At 41.6% G+C, this 25,663-nt stretch overlaps 1 protein-coding gene across 2 annotated transcripts; it reads right to left on the minus strand.

Moving 5' to 3' along the window:
• Positions 1 to 923: 923 nt before the first annotated feature.
• hdlbpa (high density lipoprotein binding protein a) lies at positions 924 to 24,586 on the minus strand. Of its 2 annotated transcripts, none has more exons than XM_038306877.1 (28): positions 24,437 to 24,586; positions 21,279 to 21,352; positions 17,957 to 18,072; positions 17,721 to 17,881; positions 15,393 to 15,608; positions 15,096 to 15,302; positions 14,793 to 15,008; positions 14,286 to 14,492; positions 14,104 to 14,211; positions 13,928 to 14,032; positions 12,304 to 12,382; positions 12,077 to 12,216; positions 11,902 to 12,006; positions 11,709 to 11,822; positions 11,538 to 11,624; positions 11,330 to 11,461; positions 11,034 to 11,252; positions 9,789 to 10,010; positions 7,496 to 7,714; positions 7,284 to 7,422; positions 7,034 to 7,182; positions 6,862 to 6,966; positions 6,645 to 6,779; positions 5,956 to 6,099; positions 4,185 to 4,364; positions 2,564 to 2,680; positions 2,351 to 2,491; positions 924 to 2,276 (listed from the first exon to the last, which is right to left on the minus strand). In XM_038306877.1, exons 3-28 carry the CDS (start codon positions 18,030 to 18,032, stop codon positions 2,187 to 2,189), a joined length of 3,813 nt encoding a protein of 1,270 aa, XP_038162805.1. In that variant the 5' UTR covers positions 18,033 to 18,072; positions 21,279 to 21,352; positions 24,437 to 24,586; the 3' UTR covers positions 924 to 2,186. The 2 variants fall into 2 exon arrangements, with proteins under 2 accessions (XP_038162805.1, XP_038162803.1); XM_038306875.1 differs by having other exon boundaries at positions 7,034 to 7,185.
• Positions 24,587 to 25,663: the final 1,077 nt, after the last annotated feature.

Consider the following 25,663-nt stretch of genomic DNA (forward strand, 5'->3'; position numbering starts at 1 on the left):
ATGATCTGTTTTTTTTCCTACAAAGTTAAACAGCTGAATGAAGATCCTGAGGCGCCGCTAATTCCATCATTTTTACCAGGGGTTTATATCAGGATATACTGCAAGTCTCAATCGATCCAGCTGAAAAGTCTTTTTGATCTTGTTTTGAGAATCTAAATCCTGATATGAAGAAGTCTCAGCGCGTGAAATCGTCTCACTGTATTGGAAGATTGTTGCTTATATTTTTGTAGAGTCTCCTCAATAGAAGATTAATAATCTAACAGAATATTCTCTTGTTGAATCTCAGAAGTAGGTAAGATTTTTTGGTTGGATCCTGGTTAGATTTGCACTCGAACAGATTGAATCCTTCACTTTACTACAGGTAAGTACAGTTTTAAGAAAAAAGTTTTGATCTGTTAGATCAGCAGTCTACATCTATGACTTTATGGCTTAATTTAAATACTTTATTTTTATCCTGTGCCTCCATGGAAAACACAGCTTCATTGGTACAGCTTGTCTAGAAGCCATCTTTTAGAATTACCCAATGAGTTTCTAATATTAAACTTCTCATATTTTGTAGATCTACCTGCAGATGTCAATTTTTATTTTTATAAACCGAGGGACCAAAATAAACTTTTACAATATTCTTTGTTCCTCTGGAATGTATATTTGATACCAAAACTCCTTAAAGTTCAAAACACTCTAGATTTTATTAAATAAGTCAACTAACCCTGACCAAACTAAATATTGGAAACTTTTATCCAGATTTATTGACAAAGAAATAAATAAGAAATAAATTTTTATTTCACATCTTTGTCCATCCATAAAAACAAACCCTAATATTAGACCTAATCAATGAAAAGTGATAAAAACATTACTGCAAAAAAGAAAAACTTCCATAAATAGATCATTTTCCCCAAAAATGACTCCAGATATTCAAGCAATGTTTTCAATTTTTTTTATTGGCTTTTGGACATTTTTTTCCAGTGTCGCCCATAACCGTTCACTTCATCATATTTGCATAATCTTTCGTTCGATACTAGGAGGATATAAACCAGGGTAGGCAGATGCTAGAGGTTAACACTTAACACTCCAAGTCAAACGACACAACTGGGCAGAAAATGGTTCCGATGTTTTAACAGAACGGAGAAACATTTTGCAGTCGTCTACAGAAAGCAACTCATCTCTACCTGGTTTGTATCTTTCTAGTTGTAAGGCTCAAATAAAAAAAAAAAAAAAAAAAAGAAAAATTAAAAGAAAATAAAAGGGATCATTGCTACTGAACAGAGGATTCTGCATAGCAACGGGAAGACAAAGGGACTGGACACTGACCCACTACAGAGGGCGAATCAACAGGACGTGTAAGGAAGTTGGCACATGGTGGTCCTCTTTCTTTCTTTCCTAGAGTGATTTCACTTTGAAATGCAACGAGTCTAGTTAGCGGTTAGTGTGAGGTTTGATGCGCCGGAGCTCTAGCCTAGTGTTGTACAAAGTTTTAAAGTGTGGCATGATCTCCAAGCATCTGGCAGTTTGAGTTGGTGCCATTCTGCAGTGGCTGAAAGCAAACCCCCACTCCTAAAACCCCCCACCCCCACCCACCCCTCCCATCAAAGCTCACCCATTCATAAGGCTACAAAGGTGGGAGCTAAAGTTTGATCATCTGCACAGCAGCACAGGTACGAGCACATGGAAGGACACGGTTAGACAACCACTATAGTTTGCTTGGGAACAGAAGACTAGAAAAAAAATTAGGTGATTCCACTCAGCTACATGGATGAAGCAGGAAGAGGGTGGAAACCTTCATCTGATGAGCCTGAACAGCACCGATTCAAGCCCCCCCACCCTCATTCCTGCAAAGGCAACTAAGATCAGGGCAGCTCACGTAAAACGTAGTGATGTCTGGTCACCACTATTTGGTATAACAGTTTCAAACCATGATGATTTGTCTGGTCTAAACATTTAAAACTTCAGTCTTTGTTTTTTTAGACGGAACGGCGAGGCGAAGGCGAGTGACGCAGATACGAAGCTCAATGAATTACAGGATCTGAAAGCTCTTTCTGTTTGGACTGGTGACCCTAAAGGGTAGATCATGATGGAGGACGATTTTCTGGAGGGTCAGCGGGCAGTCCAGGTCTAGAGGGTAAGGAGGGGGATGCAGACGGGGAAGATTTGTTACATTATTATTTTGATCGGCAGCAGAAACGGCTTTAAAAGCGTTTGGGCCCCCAGGGGGAAGCCTTGGCCTGGACTGGGGCTCCAAAGCTTGGGAAATCCTCAGAGCTGCTCATGTCCGGGGCCTAAAGGAAGAAGAATGGTTATGAAAACCAAAGCGTGGGATGTTCTAGAAGCAGCGATCCAGGTAGAGACTCACCTTCTCGCTGTTGCTGGCCCAGGGGGCCTCCCTCACCACGAAACCTTTGGACTGACCGCGCTGCTCGTCCACAGCAGCGACGCTGCCGCCCGGTGGCCTCATGTACGCCATCTTCGCCTCATTTTCCACAACGTCTGACAACTGATGATGTAGAAATGTCAGACATTTGGTTTGCCATCATGAGTGACTGAGAACATGCAGGGAGGAGCTTACATATTCCTCTTCCAGGTTCAGGAGATGATCTATGGCTTCATCCACATGTTCAGGGCGACCGATCACCGCCACAATGTTCGGGTCTGCAGCTCCGCTCTGTGGAAACCTGAGATCAATCTAAAAAGATTGACAGAAAACAAAAGAATTATAATCCAGTCATCATAGTGCAGCCATTTCAATAAAAGGTGGGATTTCTGTAGCAAAATATATAAACCTTTTTTTTAAAAGTTAATCCCACCAAACTGACATGAACAGCCAGTAAATATTACCGTCTACGGCCACAAGAGGACGCTCTAAGCTTAAGAAAAGAAAATCCAGTGCTTTATAATCTGCAGAGTAAAAATAAGGAGCAGCAGGAAGAAGGTTTGGAGAGAGAGAACCTTTAAGGTTATTCTCACAGAAAGAAAACTTAAAAAATCCATACGGCAGATGAACCGCGCAGGCGGTGGAGGAAAAAATGATTTCAGAAGTACAAGTACTTTTAATATATTGTTTTAAATTATTTTTTAAATATAATTTCAGCGTGTCTGTTTCAGCAATAAGAGCTCGACTGATTTATAAAGACGCTTTATCAGGTCAATATCAGTAAATACTCAAAGCTCCAATATCAGTGCTGTAAATGAAAGTTATCAGGACATCCCTCTTAAAGAGTGGTGCAGAGTAGAGGCCTGTGCATCGCAGATTTTCCAGTCCTGCGCCCCCCCCCCCCCCCCCCCCCCGCACCTGTAATAGTTTGTCCCGCCTGCAATTCCCACATAATTACGACGTTCACCTACTGCTCAAGGCAATTCCTGTCATTAGTTTGAGGAATTAAACACGCTGTGCTTAGCTGAGCACATTACTGGCCGAGTCTTCACCGCATAGAGCATGATGCGCGTTAGGTGGCACAAGCTGCAATATGCAGCACATTGTGATAGATATAGATATATATATATATATATATATATATATATATATATATGATAGACCTAGACTGATAATTTATGACTTTATTTTACATTTTAAAACGCGTTTTGGGTTCGCCGGACTGCCGCTCATCAGCGCTCCAGCCCGCGCCCGCACTGTGCGCTCTTCCTCCCGCCCTCAGCCACTATGAGCTTTCAATATTTGTCCCGCACTGCTTTGGGTTGGGTCCCGTAGCAGTGCAGGGCACTAGTGCAGAGAAATACAGGATTAATTTAAAAACTAAACTAGAAAAGTCCAAGAATAAACAGTTTTAATATTTGTTTAATAAGGTGGAAGACTTCCTCCCCCGCCCCGGATCTCCCCAGCATTATCCGCATCGCCATTACATTTTAAAATGTGTTTTTTTTCCTTTTAAAAAATGTGGATAAGAGGAGACTGAAACATTTGTTGGATAAGTTTCAACATAGCTACCCACATGAAGGATCAGCCGTTCCTGCTGCCGGCGTAACATTAGAACCACATTCTGTTTCTCCAAATGGTACGGATATTTAATACTAGCTGACCTGATAAAGTATGACTTTCCTGATCACAAAACCTTATTTTCTAGGGTTCAGCACAGAATCGACGTTTCAAAAGTTCAGTTCTCCAGGAATAGTTTAGAGTTTTTATTTCCTCTAGGTTTAGAGTAGATCCAGACTTGGCACCGCACACTCACCTTAAACTCATCCATGATCTTGCGGATGCCTTTTCCCCGAGCTCCAATAATGCGAGCATGAACCCTGCTGTCCAGGGTGATTTCCTCAGTGATCATCTCTTCCAGCTCTCCCACAATATTTTGGATGGCATCTCGTGCAGCGATGGCATTTTGCTCATACCCTGTAATGGTGATCTGATCCTGAAAAGGGGGGGGGGGGGGGGAATTCTTACATATGGAGTGAATTACCTTCCATTATGGTGGCAAACAAAACATTTAATTTTAAAAAAATTCTAAGTTATGAGAATCTTTTTCTCGGTTTTTTTCACATTTTCTTCCCTAAATTTTTCAGATAAAACTTTTAAAAATTTTTCAAATGTTCTTTAAACATATTTTACACTTTCATTTAAACCAAATTTCTGTTTTGTTTTTGTTTTGTTTTTTTCTCCGTTAAAGTCGTAGGGAAGCGGCTGTTCCAACAGTTTTATTTCCGAAAGTGAATGTGATTGGAAATTAAAGGGGGCGGGATTGTTATGGCGGAAGGTTCACAAGCAAGTTTGGTTGCGGCCGGTTTGTGGGAAGCATCTTGCTAACCAGTTAGCATCTTAGTGCTAGCAGGTTCCCAATGGGAAATTCCATTGGGACCAAGTAGCACTAAATTGGTGACTTAGAAACGACGCTGTCAAGGAACGCTATGGACAGCGGAAACATGCAAGAGGAGGAGAGTTTAGTGTCGGAGGTCGTGGATGAGTCTCCTCCGTCATCCATTTTTTATTTAGAGGAGGAAAGCGGGGACGAAGATGTTGTGGAAGAGGACGCCAGGGCGGCAGAAGCTTGGTTTGGTGTAGAAGGCTTCCAGCCGTACATGTTTGAGCCCTTGCCTCGCAACGCTGCCAGTTCTGTTAGCTCTACGCCTGCCGAAGACACAGACGTCCATCCCCGTGAACACTGGGACGCAACTCAATGGGAAAGGAAAGGATTCTGATTTCAACCGTTGCGTATATTAGCTGCGACATATGAATCAAGATGCTATGACCGAAAACATTTGATTGACAGATGACCGTTGATATATGATTGGCCGAATTTAGGTGTTCAGGCTGACGTAGAACTAACTGGCCTGCAGAAGATAACGGAAAAAAAATCCAGATTTTAAGACAGGATTTATTTTTAAATAGAAATTTTCTAACTTTTGGGACAATATGGTCTGATAAAGAGTACATTTATATACATGTTTAAGCCAGAATGATTTGACATTTAAATATGATTTCCCTACGACTTTAAGTCTTATTGAGTTTTAAAAATTGCGTTCTATAGATCACATTGTCTTTAATTAAAGGGGCGGGCTTTCCTCTGAGGTCTGCTGGACGTTAGCAACATTTTTATTGGTCAATCTGTGCGTGAAAATGAAGCATTTGTGTTTGACTTGAAGGGAAAAGAATCTAATCTGTGAAACGCAATTTAAGAAAATAATCACCCGAAAAAAAAAAAAAAAAAAAGAAAAAGAAAAAAAGATATTTGAAAAGAAAAAATAAATTCTGGGAATAAATTCTTTGAAAAACTACAATTAAATAAATTCAAATCACTTAAAATATACATATATAAAATCTGTTAAAAAAAGAAAAAATGTAAAATATATATAAACAAAAGAGTAAAATGCCTCGAGTGCTTTTTTTTTATCATTTCTGGAACATATTTTCTGCTTTCAGAAGTAAAGCAACAGACTCGCCTCCCTTCCTCCACTCATTAGGAAAAGTGTTGGAGCTGTGAATGGACCTGATGTGGCCTAACTTACCTGGTTTTCATCATTCTTCTCTGGGAACTGGATGTTGACATCATGCATAGTGCGGATGTTTGTAATGACGGCGCCTTTGCGCCCGATGATTTTTGGGTGATGCTTTGGGTCCACAGTGATGGTCAGCTTGAAGCTCTTGAGTGCCTGTTGGAGGTTGAGGGGGAAAACGGCTCGTTAAGTTCATCCAGCACATTTTCCTCCCCCGTTTAAATGTAATTAAGTTCCTTTGAGAATGACACCTTTCAATCGAAACTTCTTTATTGTCAACTACAATTTACATTGTAATCGAAATTTCAGTTTCAGACAACCTGAATGAATTTTTGACCATAAAGAAGCCACGATAGAGTATTAGGGCCAGGATAGAGATTCTTTTATTTTACTTCAAGAATAAAATCATAATTTTCTGAGAATAAAATGTAAAAATAAAGAAGCTCCGCCTATCAAATGACGGCAGACCAGCTCCACCAATCAGCAACCAGAGTTCACTTTGACATCCTGCCCAGTTTGATGCTGCTGCTAAAAGATTTGCTGATTTGTCAAACTGATGCTAAAGTAGAACTTCACATGATGCTCCACATTCCTCATTTTAGGGAGGACAGGGCTTCTTGGAAGAGTTGTAATAAAATACAACTTTATTCTCCCACTCCACCCACTTTATTCTCCTAATAAAAACAAAGTTTAAAACCAACCCGATCCTCCTGCTCAGCCTGCAGCTCCTTGACTCGCTCCAGGAGGCCCTCTTTGGCGCGGTCAAGGTGAGAGGCCAAGCCGGTGATGGCTATTTTATCACACTGCTGGTCAGGAGGAGGCACTTGAATGTTCACCTGAAAATATTTTGAGCTCATGAGAAAAAAAACATCCCTAAAAAATCTAATATTTTAACACCAATTTTATAAGACAGCACACCTCAAATTCATCCATCATTTTACGGATTCCACTTCCTTTCTGTCCAATGATGTATCGATGAAGCTCAAAAGGCACTTCCACCTCGATGGTGACGGGAACCAGGGCCTACAGACGGAACTCATTTAGATGGGAGGAATAAATACCAAGGCAGTCTTTAGGCGTCTGCTCTGACCTTTAGCGCCTCCACAGCCGACTCGCAGCGCTCTTTGCGTCCAGAAATCAAAATCACATCACACTTTTTGGGAGCATTGGGGTCGACCGGTTCCTTCGCTTCGCCGTCAGCTTCTCCGTTCTCCTGGACAGGAGCTTCAGCAGGAGGCGCTGCTAAAGAAACAAATAATGAAGGCTGGGAACGACAGAGCAAATCGCCTCCTCCCTCTTTGGACGAACATTAATGAGGAAGTACGTGACGCAGCTTTTACCTTGTGGATCCTCACGTTCTGGAAACTTTATCTGCACGTTATGATCTCTGGTGATCTGCTGGATCCTTGATCCCTTGGGACCCATGATAGAACGGTGGAACTTCTGAGGGATGACGCACTCAACAGTCACCTGGGCATCCTGGAGAAAAATAGATTTAGATTAAAAATCGGGTAAAAACTAAACCAAATAAAGACAGCAAGTCATTACTGACCAAGTCCTCGACTATCTCCAGCATGCGCTTCTTGGCTGCTTCCACACATTCTTTGGCTCCTTTGAGGGTGACCTTCTCGCTCTGAGAGCCGGTACGAGGGAAGCTCACCATGACCCCTCCGTACTCATCAGCCAGGTCCCTGAGGACCTGACCCCGGCGCGCCACAAAGTAGCGATGATGCTTTGGGTCCACACTCATCGTGTCCTCCACCACGTTGTCCTGAAACCACAAAGATACGGTTACCATTTTAACCCAAAAGACTGACCAAACCAGCGCATTCAGCTCGGCAAAGAACTCATGCTCTTCCTCAACACTGAAGTCCTCAGACATTTTTCTTTCGTTGTTTCTTTCTTTGCACAGGTAAACAGCACATTTCTTCTTCTACGCTTGCATTATCGGCAGAGCAGACGCTGAATGCGCACTTTCATCTGGTTTGGTTTGCCGGCTTCCGTAGCGTCGTGAACGCGCATGTGCGCGCTTTCAGGAAATCCTATACACTACTGTTTATGCTCAAAAAACATTCTAAATGACTTCGTTTCGAGTAGTTCTGGACGCTACCCACTCAGGACACTTGGAATACATTGGACGACCAGTATGGAGGAATATTGACACGTTTTTTGTGGACTTTTATGGACCTTTCTGCCTCGGGCGCCATAGACCTCCATTATTTGAATGTCAGCAGACAGCAAGAAGCCTCCCAGATCTCCAGATGCATTTGAGATATCAAAAAAGTACTCCAGAGTGTTGTTCAGCATGGGGGTGAGTAGAAAATGAAGGCTTATCATGTTTTGGGTGTACTATTCCTTTAAGACTGACGCCAATAGTGCGCAATGCAATACATCGTGCACGGAAACAATTTAAGAGCAGAAAGTTGCTCGGTGTTTGACTGCAAGAAGAGCGGACCGCAGCCGGCGCTCTCAGCAGCCCGTGGGCGGAGCAAAGCCAGAGCGGAGTGAATCATGCTGCTTTCACACTGGACGCAGCAGGAGCTGCAAAATCACGTCTGCCGCTTCCTTTTTGCTGCTTGTACCAGCTTCTGACGCGCGGCTGAAGCAGCTTTGCTGCTCTGGCTGCGCGGTCGAAAAGTGGCTCTGACGCGCGTTGGGCGGAGCTACTCTATCCTTTATTCGCCTTGCAGCTATATTTGCTGTGATCAGTGGGAATAAAGTAGTTCTAATATGTTTTTAAGTGGGAAAATCCACCTGAGAACTTCATCAGTGCAGTCAGTTCATCCTGCCTTCCAATATTTCTGTGGGAGCCGCTCAGACCCCCCCATACCAGCGGTGCGCTGTCAGTAGGAATCCCATTTAACGGGCTTGTTTGTCAGACATGGTAATTTTTCTAAAGGAAAACTGCTAAGTAAAAAGGTCCTCACAATGTAACAGTGAATATTAGACACTGAATTTTTTTTTTTATGTAAGAGGAGAAATGTTAATGGAAAAATCAGAGCTTAAAATAAAACTCAAGATTTGTACTTTTTTATGTTGTGTAATTTTCTTCGAATTGATATTATGAAACTGGTATCGAAAAAAGTATCGTTCAGGAACCGGTATCGAAGTGAAGGTATTGGTACCGGCACCGAAAATTTTTGAACAATACCCAGCCCTAGCAGAAGGTGAAGAAAGCCTGTCGCTCAAAGCAGCAGATGGTCAGTTACAGTAGAAGAGCCGAGCGCGGCCTTTAAATGAAACCAGAGAGCGCCGGCGCATCACCTCCGACAGGAGCCGTCCTGTGGCATTATGGGATGTTTGAAGCGATTCATTTTGTTTTCACTGAGATCATCACTGCTGAGACTAAAGCTTTTCTTCAAATGTTGACGTTTGCCCCAGTTAAAAAAAAGAAAAATATATAAAATACAAACGAGTGGGAGGTTTTGCTTTTTTTTTTTAACAATAAAGCAGCTTTTATTTGTATTTATTTTTCTAAACCACCCCGATAAGTAAAGAACAGAGCAGGTGGGTTTAACAGACTTTAACAGGATGATTTTTTTAAGAATCAAACATGGAGTTTGATTGCATTTTCAGAGCAGCTGTCTGAACTGAGGTCTGATCCAAGATGGCTGCCCTCTAGACAAGTCGGCCAGCGTCCAATGAGACGTCTCCGTATACGTCATCTATGGGTTGAGTTAGTTGAAATTTTGCTTCTGCAATGATTTACATCTCTATAGATTCAGAGCTAAATTACAGCTTTGAACTGATTGTAGTTTCTGATTTAAAGCCGTTCATGAAAACCCTAAAAAGAACAAAAAAACAAAGCTGCTAAATTTAGAAACGTTTAAATCTCCTGGACTTACCAAACCCTTGATCAGCTCCTCCAGCTCCTTCTGGGCCGTCCGCACCGCCTCCTCTGTGCCGACCACAGTGATGACTTCTTGGTCTTTGTCCTCAGAGGTGGGGAAGATGATTCTGGCTCCGGTGCTGTCACGCACCTTGCGGATGTTTCCGCCCCCTTTTCCAATCAGAAACTTGTGGTATTCTGGCTTTGCGTGCAGCTCGACAGTGAAACTCTTTATTTGCTGTAAAAAGACCAGTTATAACAAAAAAATTTAATTGAAAGATAAACTAGATTCTAAGATAAACTTTGGTACAGCATAACAAAGGTTGTGCTACAAAGTATCAAGCTGAACATTTGTTTTTAATCAAATAATTAATTTCCATCATCATTTCAAATGACCATACAATGTGATGCATGATGAAAATTACAGATTCAATCTTTCCTAGTTGGACTTTTAGTCCGTGAGGCATGATAAAGCTTCTAGTTAGAGTGGCTCAGGTTATCCTCAGCTATCTCTATAGTTCTGCTGCTATAGGCTTAGACTGCTGGAGGACATAGGGACCCCTTTTTCATCATTCTATCTCTATTCTCCCACTCTGCAGAATCTGTTAGTTCAATCTCTAACGTTCTGCTCTCTCTGCTTTTTCTCATAGTAGCTTCATCTGGTCTGTTCCTGTTTGGCTGTGACTCCATCCTGGAGAGAAATATCAGCTGTGCTGCTGCCATCAACACCTTTGTTTCTAGATGCTGGAGCTTGGCCTGTTTTCCAGTGTAGTCCTGTTTCTCTGACTGTGACTAACTGGATGTGCTCTCTTCATCCTCTGACATGGGAGCTGGCTCGGAGCTCGTCTGCCTGGCTGTGTGTTTCCTGGACGGGGCCGCCTGTGGAGCTGGTTGACAGTTGCCTTTTGTATCTATGCTTCTTTTTCTATGTCTGCTTCTGTCTCCTTGAACCCCAGTGGGCCTCAGCAGATGGCCGCTCACACTGAGCCTGGTTCTGCTGGAGGTTTCTTCCTGTTCAAAGGGAGTTTTTCCTCTCCACTGTCGCTACAAACAGGGATTGCCTTTGAGTCAATGAGTCGATGCAATCAGTCGGTTTTTCTTAAAAAACGTTGACTGGATGATCTGGTGAACTGGAAAGTGCCTACAGACGACACATGTTGTGAATTGGCGCTACAGAAATAAAGTGAATTGAATTAACTAAATACTAATCTGTCCCTCTATAACCGACTGACCACCAGTCCCCCTCCCCATCTATACAAACCTTTTCCTCTGCCAAAGCAAGCAGCTGCTGCTTTGCTTTCTCCACCTCCTCCACAGGCCCCCGGATGGTGACTTTATCTATCCCTGATCCCTCAGAAGGAAAGTGGATGTGCACGCCGTCACACTCCTCCATGATGGAGCGCACCAGACGGCCCTTTGAACCAATCAGGGAGTTGTGCAGCTTTGAGGGGATGGACACATCCATCTCTGTGATGTTGGCCTGCAAGCAGAGAGGGGATGATCAAACTGGAGTTTTTTTTTTAAGACGGCGTGATGGCAGCAGTCCTCCATGTTTACCAGCTCTTTCTGAATCGCCAGAATGCGGTTCTTTGCAGCTTCGCAGTTCGCCTTCTTCCCAGTGATGACGATCATCTCAGAGTTGCTGTTTTCTGCAGGCAGGTCGATTTTGGTGTTGGTTTCCTCTCGAATCTACGGCAGAAACGACCAACACTGATCAAAAAGCTGCTCTCACAGACCGAGCTGTTGCGTTAGTGACATCCAGCACCTTCTTGATGTTGGACCCTCCTTTTCCAATGATGTTCCTGTGAAACTGCTTGAAGATGGGGACGGAGAGAGAGTAGCTGTTCTCCACCTACGGCAGATGGGGAAAAAGCCATCAAACCAGAAGCTGAACACAATAGCTGCACTGCTGTGGCGCTCGGAATGGAAAGCTCACCATTTCAGCCACCATCTTGCCCATGAACTTGGAGCATTTCTCAACCTCGTTCCGCGGCCCTCTGAGTTGAACGATGTCACTCTTCTGTGCTGGGTCAGGGAAGTTGATAATGACCTGGAAGAAACCGACTCGTTTAGAGACATTTTCTACAGAGATGACCGTTAGCAAACTGATAAAAGCGGTTCGGACTGACCTCTGGAAATTTATCCCGCACTTCCTTTATCTTCTCCCCTTTTTGGCCAATGATGGCTCTATGAAAACGCTGTTCGATGATCAGGTCCTTTGTACGCTCGTTCTCCTGCAAACCCAACAAGTTCTTTAGCGACACGTGGTTCTGTAGTTAGACCACACAGCGTCCGTCTACCAACCATGCGTGACGCCAGCTCTAGCAGCTCCTTCTTGGCTTCCTGGACACCCTGGGGATCCCCCTCTATACGGATCAGGTTGCTCTTCTCGTTGTCAGGAGGGATGCGGACAGTCACCTTGTGCAGCTCTTTGATGCGGTTGACTAAGAGTGAAAATCGAAAACGATGTTTTCAGTTTAAAGAAAAGCTCACGGCTCATGTAGCTTCAGGATTTGATGGAACAGGCTTACTGTTGACGCCGCCTTTTCCAATCAGGTGACGATGGAATTTAGGATCCACAGAGATCTCCGCATAGTCCATTCGACTTACCTGTTAGAAAGGCAAAGAATATTTCTGATTGGATCATTTTATACTCCATATTCACTGGTTGGTCTAATCTAGGCCTCTGCAATCGTTACAATCCAAATAGCCATTTTTGACTTCAGTCCAGCAAAGAGCAAAAAATATAGGGTGCCGCAGCACAAATAATTGGATAAATGTATAATTAATCTATTAAAACTGAAAATATAGAACATATCATGAACCTCAAATATATATATTTTTCTAAAAATAGTGAATTCAATTCTGTTATGATTTAATAGATTTCATGTTTGTGCGCTAAAGCACACCATGACTGAATTTAAACCGTCACACATCCATCAAAATAAAGGAGGCGGGACTAGGGATGCTTCCATAGAAACCCTGACATCTGATTGGCTGCTTTTCACTGAGAAAGATCACTTCTTCCTGGAAATGTAAACCATTTTCTACAAAGTGTTTTTATTTATATGCAGCACACTGGTGAGTAATTCCAGCCTCTATACTTGTAGTTCGGTAGGTTAATAAGAGAAGGTGAGCTGCTGTTAGTGGGCGGGGCCAACATTGAGTCTGGCTGTCTGTTCCATCGTAAATTATTAGATATACATAAGATCAAACTAGACATACAGACGCTAGAGTCGCTCCTCCAATGTGCAAATAGATCGGAAGAAATTAATGAAGTCATTTTGGCCTTTTTCAGAGAAAATATTGACTTAAAGAGTAAAAGAAAACCTGGAGAACGTCCACCAAATTTCTCAGTGAAAAACAGCCAATCAGACGTCAGAGTTTCTGAGGTTAGTTTGGCCCCGCCTCCTTACCTTTGATAGATGTGTGACAGTTAAACTCATGGTGAGCTTCAGCTCAAGAATATGAAATAATTTATTTAATCATGAAATTATATTAACTTTTTTAAGAGTAAAAACAAAAAACATTTAATTGCATATTACCAACTATAATTAAATTCTGTATTATTAGCTTTAATTGATTGCATAGTGGACACTACACAAAAAAGATAGATACCTATACTTAAATATCTTTAACAGAATTTCTTGTCCTATTAAATGAGATTTTTTTTTTATTTTAACTTTTAAAATGAAAATATTCTTTTTTTTTTTTCTTCAAAGACAGTTTTGAGGAATTAAGGAGCAGAAAGTGCAGATATTTGTGTTTAAATGTGCTGAATAAAAGTGAAAGATCTTGAGAAAAATCAATCAAAGTACAGAAACCTGAACCATCTGTAGGTGGTTAGTCCAAATCTCTGAAATGTAACCAGAGCTACTAGTGTAGATATTCATAGAGTCACAGTAGATCAACAGATCCAGTCTCAATAAAAGCTACATGTTGGTGTAACTTCAGCAAACAACCATTTTAAGACAGTTTTCCTGGGAGCCACGGACGGCTTTGCAGAAAATGTTTGGGTTTTTATCTTTAGAGCTCACCTGAGAGCATTTTTAGATTGCAGACTTATGAGTACGGAGGGAACTGAAAGATTTCATTTTATATCATCTGTAGAAAACCTAACCTCTGCTGCTACCAGCAAACAAAGTCAGTCCTCACCAAGTCCGTAACAATGGCTTCAATCTGACCCTGCACCATTTGCACGTCTTTGGTTGGTCCTTCCAAGGTGATTTTATCTTCGCCCTCAGTGAACTCAATGTGCACCTAAATAAAAAGATCAGTAACGTTAAGACCAAGAACACAGAGCTTTGATTTCCCACTCAGACGGCTCTCACCTTGGGCATCTGTTGGGTGATCTTAGCCAAGTTCTGTCCCTTTTTGCCAATAATGAAACGATGAAGCCAAGAAGGAGCCGACACCGAGGAAACAGTGTAACTGTTTGCCTGCAGTTAAAAACAGATTGTTAATTTTCCATAAATTCCCCTCCTCTACCCCCTTCCTTTGAAAGCAGCCTGACCTTGGCGTAAACTTCAGTGAGGGCCTGCCCCAGGCGGTCAGGCTCCCCACGAAGGATGACTGTTTCTGAGCTGTTGTCAGAAGGTGGGATCTCAACCGAGACTCCAGTTTTATCCAGGATCTCCTGCAGGGTGTTTCCCTTGGGGCCGACTACGTACTTGTGCTGCGACTTCTTCACCTCCACCGCTATCGTGGTCGTGTTCTTCCTCTGCAGGAGACAATTTTAAATCAATTCATTTTATTTCTATAGCTCCAACTCACATCATGTCATCTCAAGGCACTTTGAAAACCAGCTGATTGCATCGACTCATTGACTCTTCAGCAATCCCTCACACTAAGCATGCTTGTAGCGACAGTGGAGAGGAAAAACTCCCTTTGAACAGGAAGAAACCTCCAGCAGAACCAGGCTCAGTGTGAGCGGCCATCTGCTGAGGCCCACTGGGGTTCAAGGAGACAGAAGCAGAGAAACACAATGTGTGAAACATTTCCCCCCCCCTCATCCACATACCTTCTCCTCGTAAATCTTCTTGATCAAAGCCACAGCAAGGGCCACCTGCTCCTTCTCCCCAGTGATGACGATCTCGGTCTTATTCACGCTGGGAGGGGGGACGTTGATACGAGCGCCTGTTTCCTGCGTCATCTCTGCCACTACCTTGTTGTAGGCCCCGGTGATAAAGGGATGGTAGACCTTATCGATGTTCACCCTCTCCACAGCACGCTTGTCCTTTAAACAAAGACCAGTTCATGGAGAAATGAAATCCTCCACCTGCAGAGGTTTCCAGGTGTCATGCTTCAGGGTGTTGAACATTACCTGCTCGGCAGAGATCAACAGGATCTCATGCTTTGCCTTTTCGAGACCCTCCTTCGTCCCAGAGATCTTGATCTGGTTGCTGAGGTCGTCGGGTCGTGGGATCTGGATTTTGGTGGCGGTCTTGAGTTCAAGCTCCTGAAGCTTCTCCCCGTTTTTGCCGATGACAAAACGATGGTGTTCCTTGGGGATGGCGACAGTAGCTGAAGCCTGTTGGGGTTAAGGGGAGAAAAATAAAATTATTTTATCATCCTTCTCCAAAGCAACGCGTGTTGAACGACAAATGAAAAAGCTGCATACCTGAGTCTGCAGTCGGGACACGATCTCCTTACGGGCCTTCATCACGGCCTCCAGCTTCCCAGAAACCATGATGGAGAGGCCCTGGTCTTTAGCCAAGGAGAGCTCCAGGTGGGCTCCAGTCTTGTGCATGATGTCCACACAGACCTTGGCCTGGTCTCCTTCTCCAAACTGGTTGATGTCCTTGTACTTGCGCTCCTCCAGCGGCACATGGAAAACCTGGATCATATAAGGAGGAGGATCAGATTTAGAGTTTTTGCTGATTGTGCACCGATTGTGGAACGATGCCCACAGCGAAACAGGTGCAGCCTGTGAAGTTATGGACAAAAAGGTTAAAATTTATTTTACATCCTTAGAGAGATAAAGCTCTGACTGGGGCAAGCCCAGCACACACATTTATATTGTATAAATCCCAACACACTCTCCCTTGGAACCATCCCACCCCTGAATAAAGAACTTTCGCACACAAAAAAATTTGGAGGAAAACAGCAGTTCATCAATGACATTCCCTGATAGGTTAATACATCTTTTAGTGGCCAGATAAACATTTCACAACAACGTCTTCTGTTCACAGCATAAGGAATCCTTAAGCATGTCTCTATATTTCACCTTTGTCTAGAGTAAGGAGGTAGCTGCTTTCCGTCATTCCTACCGTAAACATTACAGCATAGAGGCGGGTACAAGATTTCTCTAAACTCACTTCAACTAGGCCAAGAAAAAGCACGATCTAAATATTTAGCCTCACAAATAGGCCGAGGAGAAACAAGCTTTCACAACCTTCATTAAGGAAGGAAATTAATTGTCAAATCAAAGGTTAGACCGGTGGTTCCCTGAGAGGGTTTCACAATCAGATAAATAATAACTTGGAGAGGTTTCAAACATTTTTCGGGAAAGAATAAAATTAACTTTCACCACAAATTTTTTTAAACAGTAAAATAAAAAGTTTATTTTATTACAGTTCAAAAGCTGTATATTTGTGATTAAAAGATTATAGTTTAATTTATTTCACTATGGTTCACTGCTGCTTACTGTTGACTCTTTTTTTGGCCTCCTCCAATAAATGTTAAGTTTACTTATGTTATCTTGCGCCTGCCTCCCGTTATGGTGCGTGCACGTCGAGCGCGGTGATTTACTCCAGCAGGTAGTTCACCGCTCTGCAGTGTTTACACCCTGGACCGCATCATCAAATAGGAGGAGATTCAGCTGCGTGAAGCAGAAACCCCACTGACATTAAAAAACTCAGCAATAGACTGAATAGTTATTGCTTCTTCAAGTCCCAGTGCTGTATCTGGTGTTTGTCACAACGCGCTATTATCCAAGTCATCTTGAAAACATTCTTCTTCCAAATGTTGGCTACATATTACGGGTTTTTTCTCTGGCCAGAAGTTCGATGGCAAATCCTCCCTCTTCAAGTTGGCGATCCAACGACCAACCCGTCCGTGGATGATCAGGAATCAGAAAGGTGGAATAACGTTTTTTTTTTTCCCACTTTTACCCGATGTATTCTAGGGGTGGAACAGTTCACAAAATCCACGGTTCGGTTCGGTTCATGGTTTCGTGGTCACAGTTTTCGGTTCGGTATATGTTGATTGTTAGCCTGACATGTTGCTGTTAGCATAAAACGTGTTGCACAATATTTGCACACTGTTGCACTTTTATCCACACGCTGCTTCGCTTCTTCTTCTTCTTCTTGTTTACTACTGGTGGTTGGCTTTGGTCGCAGTACTGCCACCTTCTGCTCTGCAGTGTAAACGCTTCGCCTATGAGAAAAAGGAGCAGCGCATGAACCGAACGCAACACACGCGAACCGAACCGAACGGTTCGGACGGTTTTCATAAACCGTTCCATCCCTAATATATTCCAGCATCCAGCTGCCACGCACGTGGGCATTGTCAGTTTCACTATAGCTCTGGTGAATTTCAATGGTGAAGTCCTCTGGAAATCTTCAATAGTTGTTGTTGATTGCAGATGTGTCTAGTAGTTCCCATTGATTTAGCTTGTAAAGCGGGGAGAATGGCGCTAGGCTTACCGCACCGTGACGTCACTGCTGGAAGATGGCAGGAGGGAGGGGTTACTATTTGGACAAAAATGGCCACACCTGGATGAAAATGATTTTTTTCAGGGTTTTTTTTGTTTGTTTTTTTATTCCTTGCTGACCGTACTTTTCCTTTAAGAAAACAGTCAACAGGATTTATTGACTGTAGATTAATTTAATCTGTAACAGCGATCAACGGAAATTATAAACTGATAAATGGACATTAAGTCAGTCCAATAACTCTGAAATACAGCATCAGGAGTGTTGGTTGTATAATAGCAGCGGTGCTGGTATACCTGGGTGATAATGGAGGACTTCAGAGGGCGAATCTTTGATGTCCACGCGTTGGCGGTTTCCTGCGTCCCCTCAGGTGTGGCCGCTTTCTCAGGAAGAGGTGGGAAGGCATCCTTGTAGGTAGGAAGGTCTTCCTCATCTTCACCACTGGGGCCTCCAGCAGCTAAAGGAAAAAAAAAAAAGTCAGATGAAATTTCTCTGCTTACTAAAAATAAACAAGCAGAAATGATGGACTCACCACCACTCTGCTCTGGCAAAAGCCCACTGCGGTGCTCAATGAAGCTTTCCTGCGTAAGTACAGCGACTGAGCTCATGGTTAGGATCCCACGTCAAACACAGAGTCCGAGCGTTCCACTGAGGAGAAACAACCACAGGGTGAATAACACGCAAAGCAATGGCTTCAAACTGGACACTTATTTCACATTTTTATTAGTTGGAAAAGTGTTTAATGTGATTTGACTTGCTAACATAAAACATATTAGTCATGTACGGAAAATCCCTTTTTGTCTGAATTCTGACAAAGTATTTACACCAATGGCTTAGGGCTGGGCAATATGAAGAAAATCTAACCTCACAATATATTTGGGCTTTATATCGCGATACACCATATATCCAGATATGTTTAAATTACCTTCAAAAACAATAAATTGCACTGATATATTCATTCAAACTTTTGGTTTCTAATTTAATTTTAACCATCTCAAAGCTTTTCACTAATATTCACTAATAATTCCATGATGTCTTTGGGTGTCGATATTAGACCCTTATCAAGATTCCAGCAACAAAACAGGAAACAAAGCAAAAACATTCAATACTAAATAAAATGAAAAATAAGGGCTCTTTTGGGCATTAATAAAAAAAATGCGGAATGAAAAAATAAAATTACACATAAAAAGTGGAAATACTGTCCAAAATTTAAAGGCATTTACATAGCATCTCCAAACTATTAGCACTGATCTTTACCTGCTGAGAATTTTAAAACAAAAAGTGATAAAGTTTAGAACATTACCAAGTTTAGAAAAGGCCTGTAAAACCGCCGAAGACCAAATAACATCACAGATTTAGAGCATCTAAAAACATTAAAATGACGTAATGGTGTCTGTGATGTCCCTCCATCTTTGAAGCAACTCAGTGCTAGCAGGTTCCCAATGGGAAATTCCATTGGGACCAAGTAGCACTAAATTGGTGACTTAGAAACGACGCTGTCAAGGAACGCTATGGACAGCGGAAACATGCAAGAGGAGGAGAGTTTAGTGTCGGAGGTCGTGGATGAGTCTCCTCCGTCATCCATTTTTTATTTAGAGGAGGAAAGCGGGGACGAAGATGTTGTGGAAGAGGACGCCAGGGCGGCAGAAGCTTGGTTTGGTGTAGAAGGCTTCCAGCCGTACATGTTTGAGCCCTTGCCTCGCAACGCTGCCAGTTCTGTTAGCTCTACGCCTGCCGAAGACACAGACGTCCATCCCCGTGAACACTGGGACGCAACTCAATGGGAAAGGAAAGGATTCTGATTTCAACCGTTGCGTATATTAGCTGCGACACATGAATCAAGATGCTATGACTGAAAACATTTGATTGACAGATGATCGTTGATATATGATTGGCTGAATTTAGGTGTTCAGGCTGACGTAGAACTAACTGGCCTGCAGAAGATAACGGAAAAAAAAAAAAAAACAGATTTTAGGACAGGATTTTTTTTAAATAGAAATTTTCTAAATTTTAGGACAATATGGTCTGATAAAGAGAACATTTATATACATGTTAAGCCAGAATGATTTGAAATTTAAATCCGATTTCCCTACGACTTTAACTTGAAGAACATAAAAACCTTCAGTCACATGCTTCCATAGGGACATGCTTAATCTAATCTACTGTTATCAGAGACAAGTCATGTTCCAGAGATCAGGATCACCTTTATTACATAAGTGACCTCAAAGTAGTGTTGATACAAAAAAAAAGAAAGAAAGACGCTAAATAAGGAGATCAAACACTGATGAGAAGAACTAACTGAAAGCACAGTGCGCCATTTCCAAGAATGATAGGTGGGTGAAGGTTAAGAGGATTTCCCTCAGTGACCCCCCCCCTCTCTGTCCACAATGCAAGAGATTAAAGTCAATACCCATGAGCAAGCCAGGCCTTAGATCTTTGAGCCAAATGTTCACGTCCAAGATGAAGGGGGGGGGATAAAATAAAACGCACCATAACCCAGTATTTTCAAATTTCATTCATTTGAGGCTCTGATTAAGCTCCACTAATAAAACCTTGATTACAGTGGGAACAAATGAATACAGGGCCCCATTTCAGGCTGGATTAAACTTCATCTATGGTGAAACCTGATCTAGGCAGGCAAATATCTAGCTTCTGCGTTTTCTTTTTTTAAAAAGGAGAAAAATGAAGCCAACAAAAGGAAATATGTGAACAGGGTTTGGGTCAATTTTCACTCAACTGCGTGCTTTACTTAAATGAGACGAATTCTTCCATCCTGACGTTAACCAATAACCTGTCAAAGCCTGTCTAGTTACTACAAGGTAATGCCGTGCATGGAGAGGTTCAATAAACACCTGCGGCTTACTTAGGAACAGCCTAGTAGCTCAGCCTGGGGGTGTTGGGACTATGAAGGAACTCTAAAGGTTTAACCATCGTCTTCTGGTTCATAGCTGTGAACATGGGAAGAAACATGCTGGTATCGCTCCTGTCCTCAAGCGCGTATAAAAGGCTTAAAACAGGCCATCCAGGTACTTCCTGGTCAGGGAACCTCACTAATAATTGTCATACAGGAAAACTTTAGCATAAAAAAAAAGCTAAATAAATGTAAAAACAGAGAAACTATAGGAGGGATCAAGCTTAAGAGGTAAAAAAAAACAACAGATTTATAACAGGGATCTATCCATCTATAATGGAGTATTAGGAGAAAGATTCTTTTTTTCGAGAATAAACGTCTTAAAATTACAAGAACAAACGTCTTAAAATTACAAGAACAAACGTCTTAAAATTACAAGAATAAACGTCTTAAAATTACAAGAATAAAAGTCTTAAAATTACAAGAATAAAAGTCTTAAAATTACAAGAATAAAAGTCTTAAAATTACAAGAATAAAAGTCTTAAAATTACAAGAATAAAAGTCTTAAAATTACAAGAATAAAAGTCTTAAATTACAAGAATAAAGTTGTATTTTATGACAACTCTTCCAAGAATCCCTTTCCTCCCTAAAATGAGGAATGTGGAGCATCATGGGAAATTATACTTTAGCATCGGTTTGACAAATCAGGAAATCTTTTAGCAGCAGCATCCAACTGGGCAGGAGGTCAAAGTGACTCTGGATGCTGTTTGGTGGAGCTGGTCAGCCGCCATCTGCTGGGCGGAGCTCCAAACTTTCTTTCTGAAACGGGTTGTTGTAGGATCGCTTCCTTCTCGTAACTTTACAAATTCATTCTCAAAATAAAAAAGATCTCTAGCCTGGTCCTAATACTCCATCGTAATCCATCAGATATGATCCTTTAGCAAAGCATCATGATACATTTGTTGTGGATAAATGGCTGTTTGCTGTGTGCGTGCTAACTTACCAGCTAAATGGTCAGTTACCAGATAATCCGTCCTGTAAAATTGCAAGTTCCCGTCAGCCTGCCAGCTTTTTTTCCTGTTTAAAAAGAAAAGAGAAGGGGTGGAAATAAATACTCCAAAAGAAAACATTCCCATCGGCCTACAACTTGATGAAAAAGCAGCGAACCAAAATTGTCACTGAAGCCTTTCAGGTCATTAGTCGCTGCGGAGCAGCATGGACGATTATCACCTCCATAAACACAATGATCCCTCATGAGACAGTGTGGCATTACAGTAGAAGATATTCTATAAAAATCATTTAATAAGGGATAGGTTTTTCAGTTGGAGCATTGTTAATGCATGGACAAGTTGTCTTCTGGTTTCGAGGTGCAGGATTTATTCTGATCAGACCAATAAGGCGTCCGGGGGCTATTCATTTTGCTACAGTTTAAACCATTTTAACTTGGGGACGCCGTGCAGAGCGGCAATGTGCTGAGCTACTGCACAACATAAAAAACAAGAACTGGCTGAGACGCAGCGTGCTGCGATTTTAATGTGCAACAGACCTTATCCAGGGAAAAGTTTCACAAGTTTACGGTCCTTCAACATGCAGCCCCTCTAGCTTTGCTAATTTACATAAGACAAACCATCTGAGCGACTAGTGCAATCAGAAATTGGCACGAGCAGGATTGTGAAGCTTTTTACCTTTTAAACATCAGGAAATGGAAATGTTTGATCTTACACAGCCAACGCATGGCTTATAATCAGGCATATTACCAGATGTGGGTCAGGATCCACTTCTGTTTCAATTAGTGGCTGTCCTCCCACGTTCAGATACAGAATAACCCCAAAATGTTGCCGTTTATCAGTTTAAACCTATGAAATCCCACTAAAAAATTCCCAGAACTAAATTTGTATGCAGTCTTATGGTTTAATAAGACATTGAATCCATTCATTATGTTAATTTAATTCAGTGTTAAGCATTAAAAATACAAAAAGATTAAAACACAACCGATTAAGGCAGCACATCCTTAACTGGTCCTCTGCAAAATCTGCAGTCAAATAATTTTACGCTACTCACAGCCAAATCTTCGGTCTCCACTTAAGGTTTTATTACACGATTGATCCAAATATAAAACCGCATAAGGTTGTTCACACCATAACTAACCTAACCCCCCCTTCAGACAGGATCCAGGGAAAATACAGTTTCCAGCTTATAAATAATTTTTGATTCATCTCTTTCAGTTACACCTCTGATATATAATCACTTATTTTCAGGTATAGCTCCTTTGAGAATGAAGCTAGAATTTGTGCATTATCAGTATAGTACAGCCATTACCACTAATATATTATTAAATCATTTGAATATCTGACTGAAATACTAATGGGAATGCCCACAGATGTACATCAATCCTATCCAGGGGGGTATTCACCATTAGGTAATACATGGCAGTTGCCTAGGGCTCGAAGTTCCTGGGGGCACGAATGAAACCCTTTTACATGTACGGTTAATAAAACATTCCTTATTTGTAAACATTAATTATGTTTTTGATAAAAATCCTTTCGCTGAAACACCTTCAGAACACTTATAATATAAAGTGTGTCTCACATTTCAAAAAAGCTCCTAGCGCCAAATCTAGCAACTGTTTTCTGCTACTGGAGACTTTGGAGACAACATCTAAAAGCAGCGAACTCTGCTCTCCAGAGCGAGTAGATTGGTAACCCCGCCTCCTGCTCTCCTCTATCTTGTCTGCTGTCATGATTCATGCAGCTATTATTTCATCCAAATGAAAAATGGAGAACAGATAAGCAGATCATGGCTTGTCTACAGTGAAAAGAAGGACTGGGTTATTTACTTTGGCCTTTTTGGAAACACAGGAAGGAGCAATCAGCTAAGTGAGCTTAGTGCTTGGAAAAAATCTTTCATTCCTTTAGAGACAGCATGAAAAGTCAGCTGAGTACAAAACATAGAGAGGAAAACAAGAAGAAAAGGGACAAGAAGAGAGGGACACAACCTAGAACAGATAATGGATGTCTATTCTATTAACATTTCTCTATCTGGAGAATGGGGCTGTTTTATGTGTTGTCTTCTCAATTCAGAGGGCCCCCTGTCTGTCTTTGCCTAGGGCCCCACATTTCCTAAATCCACCCCTGATCCCAACATGAATCCCCTTAATTAATTATTATCATTTATTCTTATGTTTTTAGTTCCTTATCGATGTTTCCTTATATTTTTTCCATTTTGAAATCTGCCTCTACTTTGCCTTCCACAGATTTTATACTGTTGCTTCTGCCTTACTTGTACTTACCTAGTTTAAATAAAGTTAATTAAAACCAATAATAAATGCTTAACAGCTATTAAATTTTAAACAATTGATCATATTGTTAATAACCTGCTTATAAGCCACCGTGTTCTTGCAATAATTATATTTTCTACCGCCTGCCATCCTTTCTAACGTTATAGTGTAAATCCCAGCTTACAGACTTAAGGCAGCAGCTAACAGGATATCATGTTAACTAGCTGACAGCTGCCAACGATACTTTAAACTACAGCTAATGCTAAGTCACATCGGCTAACAGATAAAGTCAGCCTGACAAAATGTTACATCATCAGGCGAGATAACGTTAAATAAACAAGCATTTGGATAGAAGTGAGAGAGCCTCAAGGACAACCATTATCATTAGCTTGGTAGGAAACTTGCTAAAAACTTCAACTACGGCGCGTGACACGTAGCCCTCCTGCTAACAGGTAGCCTTCGGTTAGCATGCCGTACTCTCACTTAGAGAAACTGAACTTACGTCTATCGCTTTTATAGTTAGTGACATCAGAGTAAAGGCCGATTCAAAGCGGGAAATCCTTCCAACAATCAGCCCCGCATATTCAGACTGTGGTCGTGTCATTTTAATGTGGTTTGCCCAACATTAGCGCACTCACTAAAAGTACAAGTCCAACTATAGCCTAGCTAGCGAGCTAGCGTTAGCCTCCACAGCGAGCTAAAGTCCACGTAGGCACACAGCTGAGCAGGCTGAGATGACACGGAGTCAGGCCACAACATCCTGGAACATAAGGCGCTCATCCACAGCGGGGATAAAACACCCGCATGGCGGCGCCTTTATGGGCTAAAGTCACCGATGGCAGGAATATAGAGGCTGATACTGGACAGAACGAGGCGATACTCACTTATTTGATGTGTTCGTCTGCCCTGAAGGTGCAGGAACTGAAATTCCACTGGCGAGAAGGTGGGAGTGAAGCCTGGCGGATATATAGAGGACTCCGCCACCAATCATGTCCGCGAACGTCACGTCCAGGAGTCCGGTTACAACTGCCAGCAGTGAGGCTTTAATTCACAACTTCTTCATCTGAACCACCTCAGCATGGCCACCATTACTCTGGACACTGCAGTTAGAAACGATTCATTACTGGCAACAGTCTGGGAAATATTATATATGTGGAAGTTTATAAGTCATGCTAAAAATGACTGAAAGAACTGATTAAGTAAATAAATTAAGAGCTTAGCTGTAGGTTGTAGGGTTTTTATCCAGAAGAAATAAAGTTATCAGTCTAAAACAGAGGCGGATTTAGGAAATTTGGGGCATAAAGAGCTGGCTGGGATGATTAGGGCCACTGAAAACGAAAAAAAAGTTTATGGATTTTTGTTTTAGTATATATAGTATATATATAGTAGTAATATTGTTTTAGTATAATATGGGGAAAAAAGTCAGACTTAAATCTGACTTTAATCTCAGAATTCTGACTTTAATGTCTTTAATCTCTGAGACTTTCATCTCAGAATTCTGACTTTAATATCTTTAATCTCTGAGACTTTAATCACAGAATCCCGACTTTAATCTCATAATTCTGACTTTAATCTCAGAATTCTGACTTTAATCTCTTTAATCTCTGAGACTTTCATCTCTGGCTTCAATCTCAGAATTCTGGCTTTAATGTCTTTAATCTCTGAGACTTTAATCTTAGAACTCTGACTTTATCTCTGAGACTTTCATCTCAGAATTCTGGCTTCAATCTCAGAATTCTGACTTTAATGTCTTTAATCTCTGAGACTCTAATCACAGAATCCCGACTTTAATCTCAGAATTCTGACTTTAATATCTTTAATCTCTGAGACTTTCATCTCAGAATTCTGATTTTAATCTCAGAATTCTGACTTTAATCTCTGAGACTTTCATCTCAGAATTCTGACTTTAATGTCTTTAATCTCTGAGACTCTAATCACAGAATCCCGACTTTAATCTCAGAATTCTGACTTTAATATCTTTAATCTCTGAGACTTTCATCTCAGAATTCTGATTTTAATCTCAGAATTCTGACTTTAATCTCTGAGACTTTCATCTCAGAATTCTGACTTTAATGTCTTTAATCTCTGAGACTCTAATCACAGAATCCCGA

The sequence above is a fragment of the Cyprinodon tularosa genome, unplaced genomic scaffold (assembly GCF_016077235.1).
Source record: "Cyprinodon tularosa strain WSP-4 unplaced genomic scaffold, ASM1607723v1 ctg596, whole genome shotgun sequence".
NCBI lineage: Eukaryota > Metazoa > Chordata > Actinopteri > Cyprinodontiformes > Cyprinodontidae > Cyprinodon > Cyprinodon tularosa.

Excerpts from the sequence above, each read along its gene's own strand:
- hdlbpa (XM_038306875.1), bottom strand. The coding sequence starts at position 18,032 with ATGAGCTCAGTCGCTGTACTTACGCAGGAAAGCTTCATTGAGCACCGC. Across the intron at positions 11,823-11,901 it reads TGCGGGATAAATTTCCAGAG|GTCATTATCAACTTCCCTGA; the intron begins GTCAGTCCGAAC and ends GGTTTCTTCCAG. Across the intron at positions 6,967-7,033 it reads CGGCTGTGGAGGCGCTAAAG|GCCCTGGTTCCCGTCACCAT; the intron begins GTCAGAGCAGAC and ends TTCCGTCTGTAG.